The following is a 20,034-nucleotide window of genomic DNA, read 5'->3' as shown; positions in this document are numbered from 1 at the left end:
AGGAAAATGGGGTTTTTTTGGCTTACATTAAAAAGAAATCTTTATAGTGGAAAACTAGAACGATACATAATCCCAAACACTATTCCTGCTGGGATGCATAGTGGTCGCTGTGTTATGCAGTAGGGATGCTATTTTTTTTATCTTTATTTATTGTACAGAAAGGATCAGAGAACTGATTCTCAGCTGCAACAGATATCGATCTTCAGTCAAAATCTAATTTAAATATTTAACATTAGCAGTTTCTAACATTACCATAGGAATGTTATTCCAGTTTTTCAAATATTAAGCTAAAGCTAAGGGACCAAGGTTTCCAATAATCCAATTTTCATGTCAGTTCAGTTCAGGATTTGGGGGGATCTGGAGTTTTACACCAATCGTGTCTTAAAACACTGAAAAAACCCAAACAGAGAGACACCATTTGGAATCTCAACAGTCAAATTTTCAGCTATGAAACAATATTCTTTATGAGTGCAATGAGACCCAAAAATAGTAGACGGTTTTAAAAAAAACCTTCAAAATAATTACATCTCCTGAAGTTTAAGCAATACCAAGTGCTCTGTTCAAGTAATTTAGCATCTTTATTCCAACAAACTCCCCTCAGGTACTGAAACAACAAGTGCTCAACAATGGATGAATCATTGTAATTACTTAGAAAATTGGTAATCATGAGAATCCTGCCTCAGCCAATCTAGCGGATTTTTAAAATAGCTTCTTCGATAGTTTAAGGCTCAGGTTGAATCTTTATGAATATAAATCCTAACAATGCTACGCCTGGCAATACGGTGATCAATGTTTGAATCTGGGTGAAAGATAAATGTGTGTCGAGTGTGGATTGAGCAAGCTGATGTGAAAATGATGAGGACAAAGTGATTTGTTGTGACGCAGGTAGAGTGCAGCTAATGAAGTCAGACGTGCCTTGTATGCATCCTCTCTCTTTAATAATGGATTTCGCCTCATCGTGCTGACCCGCTTTTCCTTCAAGACAAGTCTGTTGTTTTCCACTCAGACATCAGTTCAAAGATCTTAAAATGTGTTTTCCTTGAGTTCAATGTCAAACCTATGCTTCAATATCATATAAATGAAATAAGTTTGAACCTGGGATCTTATCAATGTTTTAAAGACATGAATTTATCTTACTGCTTACGTGGAGATTAATGTATTTTTGATCATGTGAGGGTTTCCTAGCACTGAAAGTACTAATGAGTTTCCTGTGTCCCATTACGGGACACAGGAAATAATTTGGTGTGTTATCAAATATTTATGCAGTAAATAATGCCAAACACATCCGCTACACAACTCTGTGCAAAAGTTTTGATGCTGCTTGAATTTTTTTATTTCCTTCTTTCATATTACAGCAACAGATTTCAATGCTTTTTATTGTTTTTATATGTGAAGGGAAAATGCTATTCAGTCCTCTCTACTCCAAAAGAAAACAGTGTATCCCGTTCAAAAGTCACCTTATTACTAACTAGATTCACGTTTTCTTTTTATTATTTTTAATTTAAATGAAACAAAAGGCAGTAAAGTTGAACAGGTGTTACTACTTTTGCAGGGCTGAATGAGCTCATGAACAGGTCAGACGTTCATTCGGTTGTTTGACCCTAAGTAACCCTAAGATCTGCCTAAGGTCTCATTTTTCTGACACGGATCCCAAGGGGAGCAATACAGCTGGTGCAGTTAAATTTAATCAGATATCTGTCAACACTGCACTCCATCGTTGTGTGTAATGTCCATAAATAATGGACCATCTTCAGTGCCTTGTCATGTACTTTCCAAAGAGACCCAGTTAAAGCCAAGAGGCCATGTGTTCACTTTCAAGGCGAAACAGTTGCTGCTTTTCTGTTTATGTAGTCAGTAAATTATAGAGGTGTCATCATCAGCATGGTATTTTCCCGTCAATGAACAATAACAAGGTCTGTCTTTAGAATAAATGTAAGAAAAGGCAGAAAATGAGGAATGCTTTACTGAAAAACAATAAAACGTTCCTGCAGCGTTTGAGCTTCTGTAGACTTTCTTTGGCTTTTGGAAAAGACAAAACTCTCCTGAAGAGAAAATCCTCATATAATTGCAAACTTTCTTGTTCTCAGCCCCTCACCAGCAAGGATGGTCAAGGCTCTGCATCACTAAAACATAATGGCCCCTGAAATGACAGTTTCATATCAGCAAAAGCTTGGGAAAGGCTTCTCCAAGCCTGACCTTACGGCTGATGTGTGCATCCTGAGAATATCCCTTGAAGGGGCTCCAGCTGAGGCCCTGACCATCATGGAGACCCGGAGCTCATTAACAGCTGAGGCCCAAAGTTTGAATCTAATATCTGTTGTGTTACTCCACAATAACAATTCCTCTATGCATTTCTACTATAGATAAAATAAAGTCTGATCCCATATCATTTGTTTGTTTGTTTGTTTGTTTGTTGCCCCTCAAAATGATATAAAGACATTAAGCGACTATGACATCTCTACCCGGCTGAAAATAAGGGACTCAGAGCCAACAGGCAGATCGTTTGAAGGAGTTATGAAATGATGCAAGTGGTACAGTTTATATTATGGGAGGGTTTCAGCTATTGATGCACTGCCTGTAAGGTACTTGTAGGCTATGTAGAGCTCTTAATTAATGATTGAATACCAAAGCTTGATATCAGAAACACAATGTGACATAAAAATGTCAGCATAGTGCTACAACACCAACATCAGCCCCATTTACATACATGAAAAAATCTCCAAACTGATTCACATGTTAATGACAATTTTTGGAGCAACTTGATTCAGTTAAAGAAGCAAATTAGATCTCAATATGAACCAAATTATTCATGGTCTAATTAAGCATTTGTACAATTTTTAGTTCATATTATTCACCGATTTTGACCAATGCATAGATATCATCTGAATCCACTTTTCTAAATAAAATGTTTCTTCCTATGTCAAGTTTATAATCTTTTAATCACAGCTTATGTAAAGAAACAAGCAACCACCAAAAAAATGCAAAAAAAGAGAAAAAAAATCCTTTTGGGTAAATAGAAGTATAAATATTGAATATCAGCAAAATGAGAAAGTTCTGATTCAATGTTCTCACGGTAAAACCTTGCACAATTAAAGCAGGGGTCATCGCTGAGGTGAACGAAAATATGCTCAAGTAAATAGTTTGGGAGATGCTGTAATTAAATTTCCATATCAAAAGCATAATATGGTCTTGCAGTGAGAGCTGCGCTGCTGTTGGGTTTTCTTTGATGTGGACATTTTTCGCTCAACTTCTCCAGCGCAGCGTTCAGCTCACAGACCTCCTCCTGGAAATCTTTCCGCCTGTGTATCTCACTAAAAAGCCTTGTCCGATCACTATATCGACTCTTCTTTTCTCTCCCCAGGAGTACCAGATCGATATCATCTTTTCCCAGACTTGGGTGGACACCCGTCTGCGGTATAACAGCAGCAGCATGCGGATTCTGACCCTCAATAGGTACAGTGCATTTGCTACAAGTGTGCTTTATTTGTAACCAGAAGCTTTTTTAAAACTAACTTTGTAGCAGTTTGTCCTCCTTTTTCAGCACCTTTTCTTAGACAATATCTCATTTGAGAACAGTATTCTCCTCTCTCTTTCCGTCTCATACCGACCTGTAATTAATGGAACAAATTGATTGATGTGCTTTGTTTTCCCCAAGTCGCCCGGGTATTTTATTATCCTCCTATTGAGAAGGGAGGCCGACTCATGCATTTCACAGAAGTCTGGAGGAAGTCTGCTGCAGTGAAGTCTCACCTTGTTCTCTCTCTCTCTTTCTCTCCGTTTCTTGTTCAACCAGCAATATGGTCGGCCTGATCTGGCTGCCCGACACCATCTTTAGGAATTCCAAGAACGCCGACTCGCACTGGATTACGACGCCCAATCAGCTGCTCCGCATCTGGAACAATGGAAAGATACTTTACACACTGAGGTGAAAACCTTCACAACACACCGAGATAAATCACATAAAACCAGGAGAGGGCAATGCAAGAAAACAAGATTGAAAAGGTAGCAGAGCTGCTGGAAAAGCATTCATCTTTTTGTGTCCTTCAGTGGCAGGTGAGGGAAGTGTACTTGTCTAATCATTTTTGAAGGTGCTGCTGATAAAAAGAGAGCGCTGTAACATTTTCAAGAGGTGACATTGGAAAGTTTTGTTGCATAATTCAAATGTCTGAGTTGGTTGCAGCAGGTTTCATCCTGTCCATCTGCCTAAAACATCCAGAGTTCCTATTAAGCCATTTCAGAAGGAATATATGACGAAAATGATTATTTTTACTTTGTTTTGGTCATAGACAGCTGTGGGAAAAACTAAGTACACCCTTTGGCTACCAAAAGAAAGAATAGGCCTAGATAAACTAGTTGACAGCAATTGTGAGAACTTATATAAAGTTGGTCAGGAGCATGACAACAACAACAAGCTACCAGAAGCAATGGTTGCTTCCCATAAATCTGTGAAAGGTCACAAAAACATTTCCAAACAATCTGAAGGCCATCACTCTTCACAGGTGATTCAAAAGTAGAAAACATTTAGGACAAAGACTGGTGGTCTTCTCTGTGGGTGGACTTCTGAGCACATCTTTGAAATCCTCAGAGAAACTTCAACAAATTAGAAAAAAATTAGACAAAACTCTGATTTTAAAATGTATAATTGATTAAAATCTGAGGTTTCTTTGCCCTGTTGACTGGAGTAGTTTTGGCCCTGCCCATTGCCTTTGACACATAAGGCTGTCAGAGATAATTGTGCTGAAATAATTAAATTATGAAACAGTTGTAACAATAAAAGGCTGTATTGCATACAGATTTGAATAATTGTTTTTGGATTTCAGATTATTACACTTAAAGAAAAGCTCATCGAACTGCTGCATTTTAAAACCTCCTACTTTTTTCATGTTAAACTACGTCTAAAACTTACAAATCAACATCTGACCTAAGCGTGTTAATCTCAAAGCAGTTGGGTGGAAAAAAATCCTTTAAATATTCTTTCTGTAGCTGAAGGTAATGTGTTGTTGTTTTGGATGGTTGTAAACAGCAGCTGCAGCAGCAGACATTAATTTGACAGGCCGCCCACACATCCACAGCGCGCACTGGGGTAGATCATATTCTCCGTATCAAGATTCTAATCTTTGCTTTTGTTACCAAACGGTTATTTGCCTTCAGAGCAGATATTTAAAACGTCCTCTTCCAGCTTGTCAACATGTCCTGTTTGCGGTTGGAGGGACCCCCAGCTGTCTGCAGCTACCAAGAAGGAAGAAGGGGGAAAAAAAAGGTCAATTTGGGCGAATGGATTCTTTTAAAATTTTATAGCCATTTGGGTTCATGAACTCTGAGCTTCTGACAGGCTTTTATGCCCGGAGGATCAGTTTCACCTGCATAGTGAGAGTTTCTGACTAAACGTTGGCAAATAGCGCAAACAACCCCGGCTTTTGTTTACACGGCCCTTGGAGGAGAAGACGCAGCAGGGTTGCTGCGTCAGGACGCTTCAGGTGCTGTTGTGAATAAACTGTCCTTAAATGAGCATCTTGTTCTTCGGAGACTGTAGCACTTTATCGTTTTTGGTTTGCTGTAATTTAAAATTTTACATTTCTCTTTAGGTGATTAGAAGATCGCAATGCAGCTTTTCATTTAACCTTTGAATGTCATAAGGGTAAAAGGCTCACTTAAGAAATGTCTCATTAGTAGCAGGATCCTAACCCATGATTGTAGGGGGATAATTTGTGCTGTTGTAGAGGTTAATACCACTGATCACGGCCTTCTGAACGGCACTCTAAACGTGCTTCTTATCAGCAGGGGATGAATGGGCCAAAACTGAACCGCTTTGAATTGAAACAGCAAGAAATTAAAGCTGCACTGATCTCTTTTTTTTCTGCACAAACAATAGACCCGGTCATTATGTTTTATAGGAAAGGGTCACCCGTCGTGACAGATGGTTATCGCCCGACACAGCTGTTCCCTCCAGCTGCACAGAAACTTTGGAGTCACTTCAACTCCTTGTAACCGCTCTCTGTCGCTAACTCTCACTAATTGACCTCATTTTCTTTTTTTTAATTTTATTTATTTAATTTTTTTCTTGTAGCTACTGCAGATTAAATGTGAGCAACATCTTTAGGGCTTCACAGATGAAACTGGGTAGCCAGTACCTGCTGGTTAGAGAAGTTGGCAAGCTAAAGAGCTCAAGAAAAAGCAAATATTAAGCTTGACAATGGCAGGATGTAAAGGTTTTGGAGAGAGCAAAGTTACCCCAGGAAGGTAAAGCGATGACATTGGCTTCTGTCTGAAAACTAAAACCCTGTTTATAAAGATTCAACTTGTTTAATTTTCCCTGTGTGTCAGTTTTTGTTTTGCTGAATCATTAACACTGACACTGGCCCTGCAGTGCTTTAGGTATGATTCTGGGCTCTCTTGTGATCTCCTGGTTGAGTTATTACTTTTTTATATACACCCAGGTTGGTTTATGAAATCATAATTTTATAAAACTTCAATGTTACAAAAGGAGTCAAGTAAGGGGGAAAACCTAAACAGCCTACATTTTCTCTGCCGGTTTTATCAGAAATCCAAATCAGTTTACTTGAGCCATTCCTAAAATGTAACTCAGAAACTTGCTGATGAAACTTTGACTTTAAAAGTTAGAAGTTTGACTCTTGGTTGGTTCACTAAAAGCAGTTATTTTTTCTGAATTCAATCAGAACGCCACACTGTAAACAAACAGAATGATGTGAAGACAAAAGTTGAATAATTCAGGTTAATGATTTTACTTTTACATGGAAAATAAATGAGAAATGCAATGATTTAAAGGTGGCTGCATTGGGTTTTGTTTCTGTGTGTAAATAAAAAAAGGAGCCAAAAGAATAAAACACCAAATATTTATACTTTATAGAGGAATCCTTAGGAATGAAAGTTTCTTAATATTTCTCATATAATAAAATGATTCTGTATCAAAGTTAATCGATCCAGAACTCATACATTTTCTACATAAATCTTCTCACTGAATTGCATTTATTTTTATTTTTTTTGGAATCTGAATATGCCAGTTTTAGTAATTGTGTTTAGATCGTTTCCTCTAAATTTCTGGTAAATTCTGTTCTTTTTACTTTATGATTTTTATAATTTTATCGTGTGAATCAACATGCTTCAACCTGCCTGCCAATTACATAAAACTGTCAAATGATGGTTTCCAGAAACTCATTTCAATTACTAGCTAATTAAAAAAAGTTTCAGTTTTCTTAGAAAATGACACCAGTGCATGTCCCTGTACCTTATTTAATAATGACTTTTATGCAACAGATATTAGATTATAAAACAGGCATGTTTTGGGACTCATTTTGCTGAAGAGCCTTCTCTCAGACGCTCCTCTCTGCTCCGAAGCAGCTTCTTGTTCTCATTAATTTACAGTCTCTCCCAAATCTAGATTTCCAGGCTCCTGACAAGAATGGAAGCGAGCAAGTATGCAAATTGAGATTGCACATCATGTGCAATTTGTTCCCCTACAAACAAGGCGAGTGAGGCAGCCCTCCTCCTGCTTCGACTGAGACTCCTCTTTTGTGCTCCAAGTCAGGCAATTAATTAGAAATTGTATGAAGGACAAAGAGGCAACAATGTGTAGCAAGCTGGGGAAAAAAATAAGCTGGTGTGTGATCTCATTTTCAGAACTCTTATTGTCTGCGAAAAAAGAATCTTTTGCTTATAAGCTCATGTATGAAGCGAAAATGAACTAAATCTGGGCTTACAATTTGCAAGGCGGAATAAAAACCGACATCCCAGATTCTCCTGAACATCTGGTGTATTGACTTGTCAAGTGATCAGAGCTAAGTACCTCTGATTTTAGAAGCAGACATGCCTTTGAACCATGACCTGACTGCGGGGGGGAGAAGCACGTTTAACTCATATGATGAAAGACTCGTGTCATTTTGAGGGATTTCGCACATCAACCGTGCAATCGAGTGTGATCCTGTACCATCTGGTTTCAAGTCAGTGCCTCATAATCTCCAGTGCCAAAAAGTGCATCCTGTGATAAAAGCAGTAATGAGTCTTGTGCACTCACAATGTGCTTCACGGTCTGCTAAGCGAAGGATCCAAAGTAACTGGAGAGCCCTGAGCACCTCCATCTAATCCAGTCTTCTCTCTCTCTCTTTATCTCTCTCTCTCTCTCCAGGATGACCATCAACGCAGAATGCCAGCTGCAGCTTCATAATTTCCCAATGGACGAACACTCCTGTCCTCTGGAGTTCTCCAGCTGTGAGTCCTGGCACCAAAAATACACATGCATAGAAACACGTTGATGCCCAGAAATGCATGTCCAGAACTTTATAAAACCAGATACAGTAAGAAGAAGTAAAGTCACTGTAGGTTTGTCCCATGGGCTGCGCTGGGCTCCTATGTGAAAACACCAATCTTTCAGGTGCTGCTGGGAGTCTGGAGGCTGTTTTAAAGGGAATCACTGATCAGAGGATTGGCGATCAGCTCTGTATAGATGGGAATATTTTATGAGGTTGTCATGTCGCTCTGTCTCAGTGAAACTTCTATTCATGTTCGACAGCAGAACTTTTCAAAAACAGTCGAGAGAAAATTACTTTTCTGAACTGAAAGCTGGCCATGAACTCAACTGCATAAAGGTTGTTTAATCATCCACGATTCCTGGGCTGGTTAACTGCCATGATTTAAGTTTTTTTTTTTTTTTCCTTTTCTTGCCTGATAAGTTGGCATCCTAGTCAAAACCGTCACTGAAAAGCTCTCAGAACGTCAATGTTTCCCTGTTTTCTGATTATAGATTTCAAATTTCTACCAGAAGAGGTTGAATCAGAATCAGAAAGTTTCACTTTATATACTTCAATCTACTCTCTTCTTAAGAGTTCCCCACTTTGAAGCAATTAAAGTGTTGGAATAGTTGCTTCTACAGTATTCATCCTCCTCAGCCAACATTTTTGAAAGGATAAAATGACAAAGTAAAGTAAAATCACCTGCCTGCAGTGAAGAAGGTCACAGTTAAAACTTTGTAGCATCATTGTTCCACTATTTATCTGCAGCGATGCCCTACAGCTGCAACATTCAAAGACTCGTCGCTCATATAAACCTGGTTTCTCTCAGCAGAAGTATGAGGATAATAGTATGAGTTTTAGTTCTTCTATTACCTTTATTAAATAAAAACAGCAAAAGAGAATTATTTTGGAGTTAGATTGTGTAGTATTGCTTACATTCTGAACTCTGATTTGAATTTGTACTTACAGGCAAATCACTTTTATGTCCAAATTCCTTGAATTGTTTGTGGTAGATCAGTTAATTGGTTATTTTAATTAAAGCCGTCCCCTAATTGTGAAACGGTTTGGATTTCACTCACCGTATTAAACAGAACCAGAGACCTGTAATTTAATTTAGTCTGAAAAGGATCCTTAAACTCAGGAAAATTTAATTTTATAAGTAAAAATAAATTACAGTTCTCAGTTGACAGGAACTTTTTTTCTTTATTTTAAAATAACGATAGTTAAATATTTCGTCTACTTGTTCCACAGGAGGTCATTAAAGTGATTTTAAAACCAATCAGTGCAAAGAGAGCTTCGAAGAAATTTAACAATATACAAAGGACAATTTTTACTTTTTTTATTAAATATGTCCCCAGATTTGGAACAGTCAATAATAAAAATGAAAAAGAACAAAAATTCCAACATATTTTAGATTTTTTATTTTTATCTTTAAATAGTTCCTTATAAACTGAGCATAAATTATATAAATATTATGGAAATATAAATACCAAAATTGCAATTGGAATGCAGTCGTGTGTATCAGGTACAAAAGAAATACCGGTATATTTTTTAAAAATCTTGTGATCAAAGAACATCATTCTTGTCACAAATATTTATTTTCCTGCCTAGTGAAGCACTGGCTAATAGAAAAAAGTTTGTGAAATCTAGATTTTAATTCCTTGATGCATAAATTCATTAATACGATCCTTTGAGGTTGTTTTTTTTTTCTAACATTTTATTGGTTACTTTTAAATAAATTTGTATTGGTAATCTTAAAATTTAAACCTCTGAAAAGCCAAACCAGGGACTCGGCCTACAAATTAGCCTTTGGCTAGAAGGTCTGTGTGTAAATCAACACCTCACAGAAATTATATCTTTCAATGTTTTATCCCCAATCAAATAAAACTTTAATAAAGCAAACTAAATATTCATCATGTAATAAACCTTATTTTGGAGCAAATCACTACAGATCAGATGTCAGTGTTTATCGCTGCTCATTATCGATGCCTTCCTGCAGCAGTTCATTTAGTTTTCATTTAGTTAGATTTAATCTGTTCACACTGTGATGCAGGCAGATATTACTGAACTGCTGTTAGTGAGAAAGCCACTGACTGTTGCTGGAAGTGTTTGCATCCAGACGTATAAAAATCAAACTACTTTCCTGAAGCAGTTTTTAAATTATTAAAACAAAAACTATAAAGTAGAAAGAAAAAAAAAAATCGGTTTAATTTCTTTGCACCTGATTTTGATGTAGCCTCTCCTCCTCTAATCAATGAGGTTTAACGACGTCTCAAACCGAAGCAGTCTTCTTCACGACAACAAACATCTGTTACATATCTGTTTTTACAAAGTCCACCGCGTTTTGCTTTCCCAGTGTATGAATATAATTTTTGAGACGGCGGCGCAGATGGACATGTCTGCAAAAATGAGTCAATTCTTTTGGAAAATCTCATCTGCTCTCCAGACTCTTAACCTTTACAAAGCTGTTTGTACTGTTAGTTTTCACTGCAGAGCATGAAAACTGAGCAACAAGTGTTTCCTTCCACAACGTCTCACTTCGCTTTGCTGCTATTGGCGGTTGCTGTAGAAATGGCACATGTCATCCGCAGCAGATGGTTTACAAGATGAAGATCTGCTGTGTAGGAAGATGAGATGAGGAGACCAGTTGGGCATACTGGGTGGTGTCTGGTATGGAAGGCAGGACAAGCCCTCGTTTTGATCCATGGCACAAACATAAAGTGACTTTCAAAACTATTCACTCTTTTTTAACTCTTTTACACTTGTCAACTTCTGTCCTCGTAGATTTTACCTAATGAACCAACACCAATTGTGGAATATTTGTACACTGGAAGGAAAATAATACTTTTAATAATAAAAAAATAAATAAATAAATCTGAGAAGTGCGGAGTGCCTTTATATTCAATCCCACAGAGGGAATAACTTGTATAACCACCTCAGAAAGAGGTGGGCAGATCGATCCACAAATATCAATAAGTCAGCATCACTATCGGATCAATACTAGCATCGTCAGATCGATACCTTAGTTTCAGATTCCCTCTTGAAATTGTCCTCAAAGACTTTGTTTCAGAAACATGCACACAAATCATGTTAATATGTAATCAATGTATTTTGTAGATACCAATAAACTTTGTACAAAGTCTATCCATGGTGTGAACAAACAGAGAAAACAACACTTAAGGGTTAGCAGTTTGATGCTATAAAACACACTTAAACTGCATCTGTATCCTTATATTTCCTTATTAATACACGCACTATTGCATCTCTTCATTATTTTATGTAAAGTTGATCAAAATCAGTCATATTGGATGGAAAACTTATCAGGATGTCACTTAAAGACTTTATATTTTTATCTAAATAATTTCCATTGTAACTCTTGCTGTGTGTTTAGGGTTGTTGTCCTGTTATCAAATCTTTTGCTAACATGGGCCTTTTGGCCGCTCTACATGGTTTTCAAATTGATTTTAAAGTGGATTTGGTCAGTCTGTCAACGTCCCTATAAAACACATCGATGTTCGTGTTCATGTGATGAAACGTTAAAGGAAAAAGATGGAGAGGTGTGAATACTTTTGCACCACTGACCTCCGTTTCTCACATGCAGCTGAAGCCTAATGTGAGGTTTTTAAAACGCATCGTCTCTTCATCGTTAAGCAAATCACAAGCCGACCCATAATGACCACATTCAGTTTCATTTACTGAGAATGAACATTATGACCCAGATGGATGTTTTGATAGCCTCGCTGATCTTTTCCCATTTATTTTGAGGGTTTTTTCATAGCAGATGTACCCCTGACAGTACATTATGCAAGCAGTGTGAAACACTGGAAAGATTTTTCAATTAGTGGCTCTGAGTATGATGACAGAGAGGCTTTTAAGATGGTGAAGGATTTTTTGTGTGCGCAGGTGATCTTACATCAAACAGGAAAGCCTGACTGTCCCCTTGTCATGCTACATTCAGTTCACTTTTATTAAATGAAGAAAAAATCCTTCAATTGAAAGAAACTGATTTTTTGCACATTTGTTCTCAATTTAAAACTTCACAACCGACTTTAAATGTCGGCAAAAAAAAGTTGTAAGTTTGAGGGTTCTGAGTAATTTCAGAGTATACAGAATACAAAGTCTTGCTGAAGTGGGGAGTCTATAAAAGTTGGACTTATGAGCAGAAGAACTTTGGTTAAAAGAAATGGGTTCAGAGTTGTTGCAGAAACGGACCTTTAAAAGGACGGCAGCCTCACTAATCTATTATTTCTAATGCTTGCAAAAATGTTCCAGTCTGTAAAAATACAGTCTGGAACAAGTTAGCACAAAAGAAACAACTTGGCTCAATTGGAATAATTTTTTTTCTCTCTCTCTTCTTCTCTGACACCACAATAAAGCAGATGAAGGTTTTGTTGCAGAGTCCTTTTTGTAAGTAAAAGCTTGAATTAGGGGTCGTGGTTGAAGACCCTGCCGGCTTGTATTGAAGCATTGCCAGAACTAAACGTCCTAATATGTGGAGAAAAAAGTGATGTGCAAAATACTTCTGGCTAGAGATGGATAACTCTGCATTGTATCACAATATCATCTCTAATATTTGTTCATCTGTCTAAAATGAGGCGATACGACTCTGTTCTCTACACAGATAGTGAACAAATAAATACCCCAATCCTCCACTTCTTCTCCTCCAAACTTAGAGGAACTGTTTAAAGTCCAACCAGTTGTTGTTTCATCTATATTCTCTACTATCCTTACACACAAATAATCAACAGACACGAAGCAGTAGGTCTGTCCTGGAGTAGGTCTGCCATTTGGTGACCTCTTCCCCTCAATCACCCAGACTGATCAGAAAAACGGACGCCATGATGGCGACTATTCATGAACTGAACTGTCAGTCTGGGATTTTGACAGACCTGCCATCAGAAGCTGTCGGGCTCTTCACAACTTCTGTGTTGTATAATAAAAAGGCATCAGTGCGGCTCCAATAACACCTAACACTAAAAATAAACATACTGATCTTCTGTTGAGGTATGGATGCCGACAAAAACTTCTCAAACGCTATACTGGGTGTAATTTCCCTGTGTGGCAAATTGCTCTTTAAGGCACTGAAATAAGTTCTGTGTACAACTCATTTTTACTCCTGTCATCTGAATATTGCAGAGGGACATTAGAAATAGCTGCAAATGTGTGATCATTGGGGGCTGGTTGAAAATTGGGAATAATATCATGTGTTAGTCTTGATTATATGGAAGAGATGCAGGCAAAGAATCCAAATTTCACATTTAGCTGCACTTGTTTGTGGTGAAAGACAAGCGGGCGTTAGTGGAAAACAGACAGGGAGGATATTGGAGCCAAGGCCTCAGAAGACTGTAATTTATAGCATTGTGAAAGAACATGATGCTTCAGGGGGCTTTTAGAGGGTATGAAACATTTTGTAGCTGTAAAGACACACTGGTAGCACGATGATAACACCGGCTGTAGTCAAGATAATTGTGCAAGGCCAGAAGAAAAATGATGGCAATAATGTTCAACTAAATTAGTATTTTAAAAAGTTAGAAAATAATCATTTTTTGTGTCACTGTGATTTCTCTTCTTCCCCTGACATCTAATTCTATTGTAAACACAGTATAATTTTCTTGTTTTTCACCAGCACATGCCTGACTGGTGAGAGGCTTTGTGGATTATTTTAAGCTGCTGGAGTTGTGAAGTATTTGTCCCTATGAAAATGAACTAATAAATGAACAGTTTCTTAGCAGTTGATCCTGAATGTTTCGAGAGATTTTAGAGGAAGTACTCAAGTGTGAGAAGTTTGTCACTCATGCTTGTATATTTACTCTATAAAAAGCATCCAGCCAGTTTATTTTCCCTAAAATTGGACTCAAAGTTGGAAGGTTTTGTTACTAAAGCATAACGGGATTGAGCTGGAAGCCTGTGAAGCCATTCCACTGACATTAAATAAATGTTACATTCGATTACATGATAGAGTATTTATTCTCAATAGGTGTGCCTCAGCAGAGTCCAAGCTAACGAGTTAAGACTGATTGCTCAGTTGGTCTGCATTCCACTGAATCTCCAATGGAAACCTGCTGTATAATTTTGTATAAATCATGCATACAACAAAAAAACTGCACAGCTGCAGAAATCCTCTCCTGCCTTCAAGTTTTATTCCGATCCTTTTCTCTGTGCTTTATCCATTTATCCTCCAGAACACACTCACACACAACTGACTCGCTCTGTGTGTGGTTTGCAGATGGCTACCCGCGGGATGAGATTGTGTACAAGTGGAAGCGAAACTCGGTGGAGACGTCAGACCAGAAATACTGGAGGCTTTACCAGTTTGACTTCATGGGGCTCCGAAACACGACGGACATGCTTAGGACCACGGCAGGTAGGTCAAAGTTCAACAAAGTTCTCCCAGATTGTCACTTAATGACTCAAACTGATGTTATGAATCATAATCCACCATAAACATGATCTCAGTTTAAAAGAGGATGGGGAAACTGCAAGCTTGCCAAGACATGACTGTTCAAGGAAAATGTTAATAATTAAACCTTACAGGAGAGATGGGAACCGCTAACCCTAAAGCACTAATTATAAACATTAGTTCTGCTAATGCTAAATCACTACACCAACCTGGTATTTAGCAGAAGCTAACACTAAAGCACTAACTTCAGTTCAGATTATGGTGCGTTCACACCAAACGCGTTCTGAGTGTCAGGGGCATGTAGTTTACAATCAAAGTCTATGTGGAGGCGTGTTGAGGGCCGGCTGCAGCGCATTTCGAGCATCTAGCTCAGTGCAATTTGTAGCGTTTGGAGTGTTTTGATCTTTCACGTGTCAAGTGCATCCAACACTCCACAAAAGCATTTGGTGTGACCGCACCAAAAATGCACGCGTCAAACTTGAAACGTCAGACATGTTTTCGACGTGCATATTGCGTTTGGTTTGAACGCACCATTATATCTGCTCTAGAAATACTGCTCTGGAGCATGAATTTAATTTTGACATTCAATTATGGCCTTAGAAACTGTTTTTATGTTTACATGTTCTTTACTGTCTGTGTTTTATTCTATTTGTCCGTTTCTTGTTTGAAATCGTTATCAAAGAGAGGAAGCAAAACTACTGCGTAAACAGTCTTTCAAAATAAGAGCACGGACATAAACGTCTAACTACTTTAGTTCTTAACAGTCAATAACCAAAACATGACGGATGTCAAATTTTATTCAACTGAAAACAGCTAAGTAAATTAGCACTTTAGAATATATTTGGAAAAATAAATGTTTGGGGGAAGTTAAGTTTGCTAAATCTTTTCAAAGTTACTAAAAGTTTCAAATGAAAAGTTAGCTGCTGTATTAGTAGAAAATGTGTCCACCTCTTACAGCCAGAGTGACGAGAGAGAACTTTAGATTCCATTTGGCCAATATGGATCCATTTACTGATTCCAAATGGGCAAAATCTAGTCCTAAACAGCTGCAGATATATTTACAGGAAAAGTTGGCTCTGCAAAACACTGAGCAGGGGAACTGAACCCAAACACGCAGGTTAGCTTTAGTATTTCCTTTTCCAAAAAACAAACAGAAAAAGAAAAACATTCAACGTTTTCCTTTTGTTTCCATTCTGCGTTACAGATGTTGACATCTGCCCGTTGAACTGTTCACCCCCTCAGAGCTCCACAAGCTAACATTAGCATTAGCTCCATGCATATAAATGTAATCATATCACTACCGTTTCAAAGCTCATAAGTATTCCCCTCGGGTATAAGACCAAATAGGTTTTTTCACTGACATTAATCACTAGGATTAAAGATTAAAAAGGAAGTTTAATTATTCACTCCTCCTTCTCTCCTGCTCATCCGTTTGGTTTTTATCCTAAGTATTTTGTAGCTTTGAATCTATAGACAACTGTAAAACCTTGCTGCTCCCACATGTGGACAAAGCTCTTTATACATTTTTAATGCTTTATACGTGACCTTTGAAAATAAAAATCAATTCCGATGCCTTAAATAATTGAAAGACAGAGGACACAGACCTATCGTTAACCCCTTTTAACCTTGTTTAGAAGGTTCACCTTCCTCCTGGTAGGTGCCTTACGGTGCTTTGTCTTCAGAGAGACGGGCCCAGATCTGCATAATGTGACCTGATTCAGCTTTCTAACAGCTGAACCTCTGTTCATGAATATTCCAGGAACAGGATTATGGTTAGGAAATGGATAACAGGGAGTGGCATCGAATTATCCGGGAGTTCAGAGGAAATTAGCTGTATAACTCCATTTTCTTTGGCTAAATCTTATTGAATTGTAGTAAAACTTATTTACAACAGAAGATCAGTCAACATTACACACTCGCACTGATAACTGAGCATTAGTTTTAGATCTAATGTGGATCCTAAAGGTTTACACAACATATTTAAAAGAGATTTCTGTAATGCACCTATAATGTAAAATAGATCTGTATCGTATCTTTCAGTCTGACTCCACTATGCGAGTTATATTTCATCTCAGTAGGTCGTGCACATTTTCATATTTTAGCTAAAGAATCAATTTGCAGACAGGTTTAATACTGTATCTTTCAGAAAATTTAAAATATTATGGAAACAATAAATATTAGAAGTTCCTTGTGTCACAATCCAATAAGTTAATTAACTCAAAACATGGGAAACGTTACCTGAGCCTCTAGATCTGGGGTGTCAAACTCCAGTCCTAAAGGGCCATCTGCAGATTTTAGATGGAATGAAATGAAATGAAATGAAATGGCTTCATTACCTCCACAGCCTTGCTAATGACCTAATTACTCTAATCAGGTGGTGCAGCGGAGGCACATCTAAAAGTTGCAGGACAGCGGCCTGACTGGAGTTTGACCCCTGTGCTCTAGATGATCTCAGTCTGGGTCAGTTGGCTCATTGCTAAAGAAGTTGGTTGTTCAAAGAGTGCTGTACGTAAGCTTATTCATAGAAAGTTGAGTGGAAGGAAAAAGTGTGGTTGGAAAAAGGCTCCTTGGTGATGGGAGTGTGATGTCATCGGCTGGTTTGCCATTATATTATCAGGAGACTGCAGTCAGCAGAAAACATTTTAAAAAAATTTTAATTCATCTTATATTGTAATTGTCTGAGACAATTTTGGTTCTTCATTCTCTGTACTTGAAGTTACATAAAATTAAGGCTTACAATAAAGTAAAAACTCACTCAAAAAATACAAAAACTTTATGATGTTCTAATTTTTTAGCTGTTTTTCCTCTTGAATGCTACAAGATACTACAAATGTCATTTGTTTACATTGAACGCGTGGCATTTTAACAGGAGTGTGTCCACTTTTTAGATTCACCATAATGAGATTAATTCTCAAATCAGGAAATGCTTGTGATCACAATAGGAAATGGCGCCTGAGAGCTTTCATCCTGAGCCACACTGATGGGATTACAAATTACATGTTTTCTCCTGCTGCATTGTCAAAATGCCACCAAACTAATTTTCTACAGAGATGCTCAAAATAACAGCAAACCTACACATTTACCTCATGCTGTTCAAGAAAATTGGCCATTTTCTCATTTATTACCTCGTTTTCTTCTTTCCTGTCTCACATTGCCGCGGCACTGTTTGCACACGCATGATGATTAGTTTCCCGGCTAAAAATACCTATCACTGATTTACATCATGACAAACTTCAAAAGTGTTTCGTTTCTTTCCTTCCTGAACATCTACACGCCGAATCTACTGCTTGATTTCTCTCTTCATCTTTCATAAACATGTGCAAATTAGAGATTTTTTAATGAGGACAGAGTGGACAATTCAGCAGATCCTTCTTTGAAAACGTCCCGGTGAGGAATATTAAAGACTTTGGTGTTTTTCTTCTTCATCCCACTGAAAATTCACTCAAAGCTGTGGGAGTTACGTCCTTTTCTAAATTTACATTCGAGAACTAGAGGTATTAATGATTTTCTTTCTTTTTTTTCCACATGTCCCCACTTGAGTTTTGTGTCTTGAATCTCTAATGAAAAACCTGGAACTCCCTCGCTTTCCGTCCCGTGTCTTGTAATACATCTTTTCAATTTCTTGTTCTTTGTTTCGGCATATTCCTGAGAGCTTTCAGCGTCTCAGCCGGAACCCAGAAAACCGTGATTAAAGCACACAGCATGTAGAAGAGAAAAGCCCTCGTGCCAAAAATGCAAAAGACTCCTTTGTGTGGTCACTTCAATCCCATCCATCCTGATCCATGAAGTAGGCTAAAAGAACAAGAAGAAAACTCGACGCATGACGCAATGATCTGATGAAATTCAAGAGCAGATGAAAAGATTGACATGTCTTAAGATGTAAAGAGTTCCAGCCCCATTTTGAGGGGGAACTTTAGATTAAGCAAAAACAAATTGGAGCAGTCGTGGTCCCGCTCTGGATTTTCAGGATTATCAAAAAATTACTTAAAATACACAAAACTGAATAAAGAAATGCATTGCAGTGTAGGCTGTAAAATCACACAAACTTTGGTCCAAATAAACCATGTAGAGTTGATTTAATATTCATTGGAAGTGAATATTTGAATCCGTAAGTTCTCCTGTAATTAAGGAGATCATCATTACAAAAATGTATGCATGTCTGCAAAAATGATATAGTTCTGTTTAAATTCTAGAGCTTATGCCAGAACTCATGCATCCAAAGTGGTAGTCAAGCCCAGCCCCTCCTGCTGACCTCCCTGTTGCTCTGGACTCCCCTCAGCAGTAAAGTGGCCACTCTATACGATCCAAGAGTTAAAGACCCTTAAAACTGGAGCAGCACTTTGCTTTGAGGTCTGATGACCCCTTCACAGAGCAGAGGTAGGAACAAAGGAGGGAAATGGACATTAGTCTTAGACGTGTGGGTCTCTAGTTCCTGAGTGGTTTTATTATAAAGTACAAAACCTTCCATCTGGAGTAATTTCTCAAATAGAGCAGTCGGTTGGTAGGGAGAAGAAAATGTTAAAGGAAATGTTCTCATTTTTTCTGTTGTCTCTGCAAAATCTCTCCGGTTAGTAGAAGTAAATGTAGTTCATGTTTTATTTCAGTTTTAAATTGTTGTCAAGATGAAACTTATCACTGGAGGACAACAAATGTTCATATCAAGCAGATCAGTTTGGTTCTTTAAAAAGTTCAAACCCGGTTTGGGAAAAATCCTCTTCTTCACACTGTGTGTATTCTGTCTGATGAACCGTTCAGCTGACACGTCCTTAGCTCATTAGCGAAGCAGTTTTGCTGCAAATATTCTCGGCTGCTTCCAAACAGAGCGGATCCGACCGTCCGGCACGGCGGAGTCGGTAGCAGAGCGTGTTGAAAGCATCTTGGACTAATAAGTGCTCAGGAGAAGTGTGCAAACAGAGGGGCGGCTGCTGTCCAAACAAAGTAAATACGGCGATTGTTGGCTAGAATGCACACTTGGAAAACAGAAGCTGCTCCCCTACGGCTACAGATAACTTATCTGGGAGTGGAGAAATGTTCCTGCTGCTGGTATAGTTGATAATATTCAAGAGGAACCGTGAAATTAAGAAATATGTTTGATAATGGAAAACAGAGTCAGTGTAGAGTTCCACACCGTTGAACTTTCCCTTGTTTTGCGTTGCTGCAACCACAAACCTCAGTGTTTTATTCAGGTTTTGTGTAAAACAAACATAATGTATTAGTTTTTGTAGATCCCTGGAGCTGCATGTCTTCTGGGGTATGTCTAGCAAATTTGCACATCTAGACACTGACAGCTTTTCCCATTCTTGCTAAAGTAGCTCAGTACGAGTCGATATAGAACAAATCTGTATACATCTCTTCACAGACTGTCAACTGAATTTAGACCCAGACTTT

At 38.0% G+C, this 20,034-nt stretch overlaps 2 protein-coding genes across 6 annotated transcripts in view; one reads left to right on the top strand and one right to left on the bottom strand.

Annotated features, from left to right (window-relative positions):
• The window catches only part of LOC122827262 (gamma-aminobutyric acid receptor subunit beta-3-like), a 111,721-nt gene extending 107,839 nt beyond the window's left edge, over nt 1-3,882 (bottom strand). For 2 of the 4 annotated variants that reach the window (XM_044110013.1, XM_044110014.1), the window contains exon 1: nt 3,751-3,852. The gene's annotated coding sequence lies outside the window, so the exon portion shown is untranslated. Of the gene's footprint in view, nt 1-3,750 lie in introns of all 4 variants that reach the window. The other 2 variants (XM_044110015.1, XM_044110019.1) reach the window with 2 other exon arrangements.
• Nucleotides 1-20,034, top strand: part of LOC122827264 (gamma-aminobutyric acid receptor subunit gamma-3-like) — a 71,436-nt gene that overhangs the window by 32,169 nt on the left and 19,233 nt on the right. The window contains exons 3-6 of one of the 2 annotated variants that reach the window (XM_044110022.1): nt 3,362-3,453; nt 3,794-3,925; nt 8,144-8,226; nt 14,473-14,610. In XM_044110022.1, coding sequence (XP_043965957.1) covers nt 3,362-3,453; nt 3,794-3,925; nt 8,144-8,226; nt 14,473-14,610 — 445 coding nt within the window. Of the gene's footprint in view, nt 1-2,563; nt 3,454-3,793; nt 3,926-8,143; nt 8,227-14,472; nt 14,611-20,034 lie in introns of those variants that run through there. The other variant, XM_044110021.1, reaches the window with a different exon arrangement.

Source organism: Gambusia affinis, linkage group LG24 (genome assembly GCF_019740435.1).
Source record: "Gambusia affinis linkage group LG24, SWU_Gaff_1.0, whole genome shotgun sequence".
Lineage (NCBI taxonomy): Eukaryota > Metazoa > Chordata > Actinopteri > Cyprinodontiformes > Poeciliidae > Gambusia > Gambusia affinis.
The sequence above is the reverse complement of the archived record's forward strand: the minus strand, read 5'-3'. Positions and strand labels throughout refer to the sequence as shown.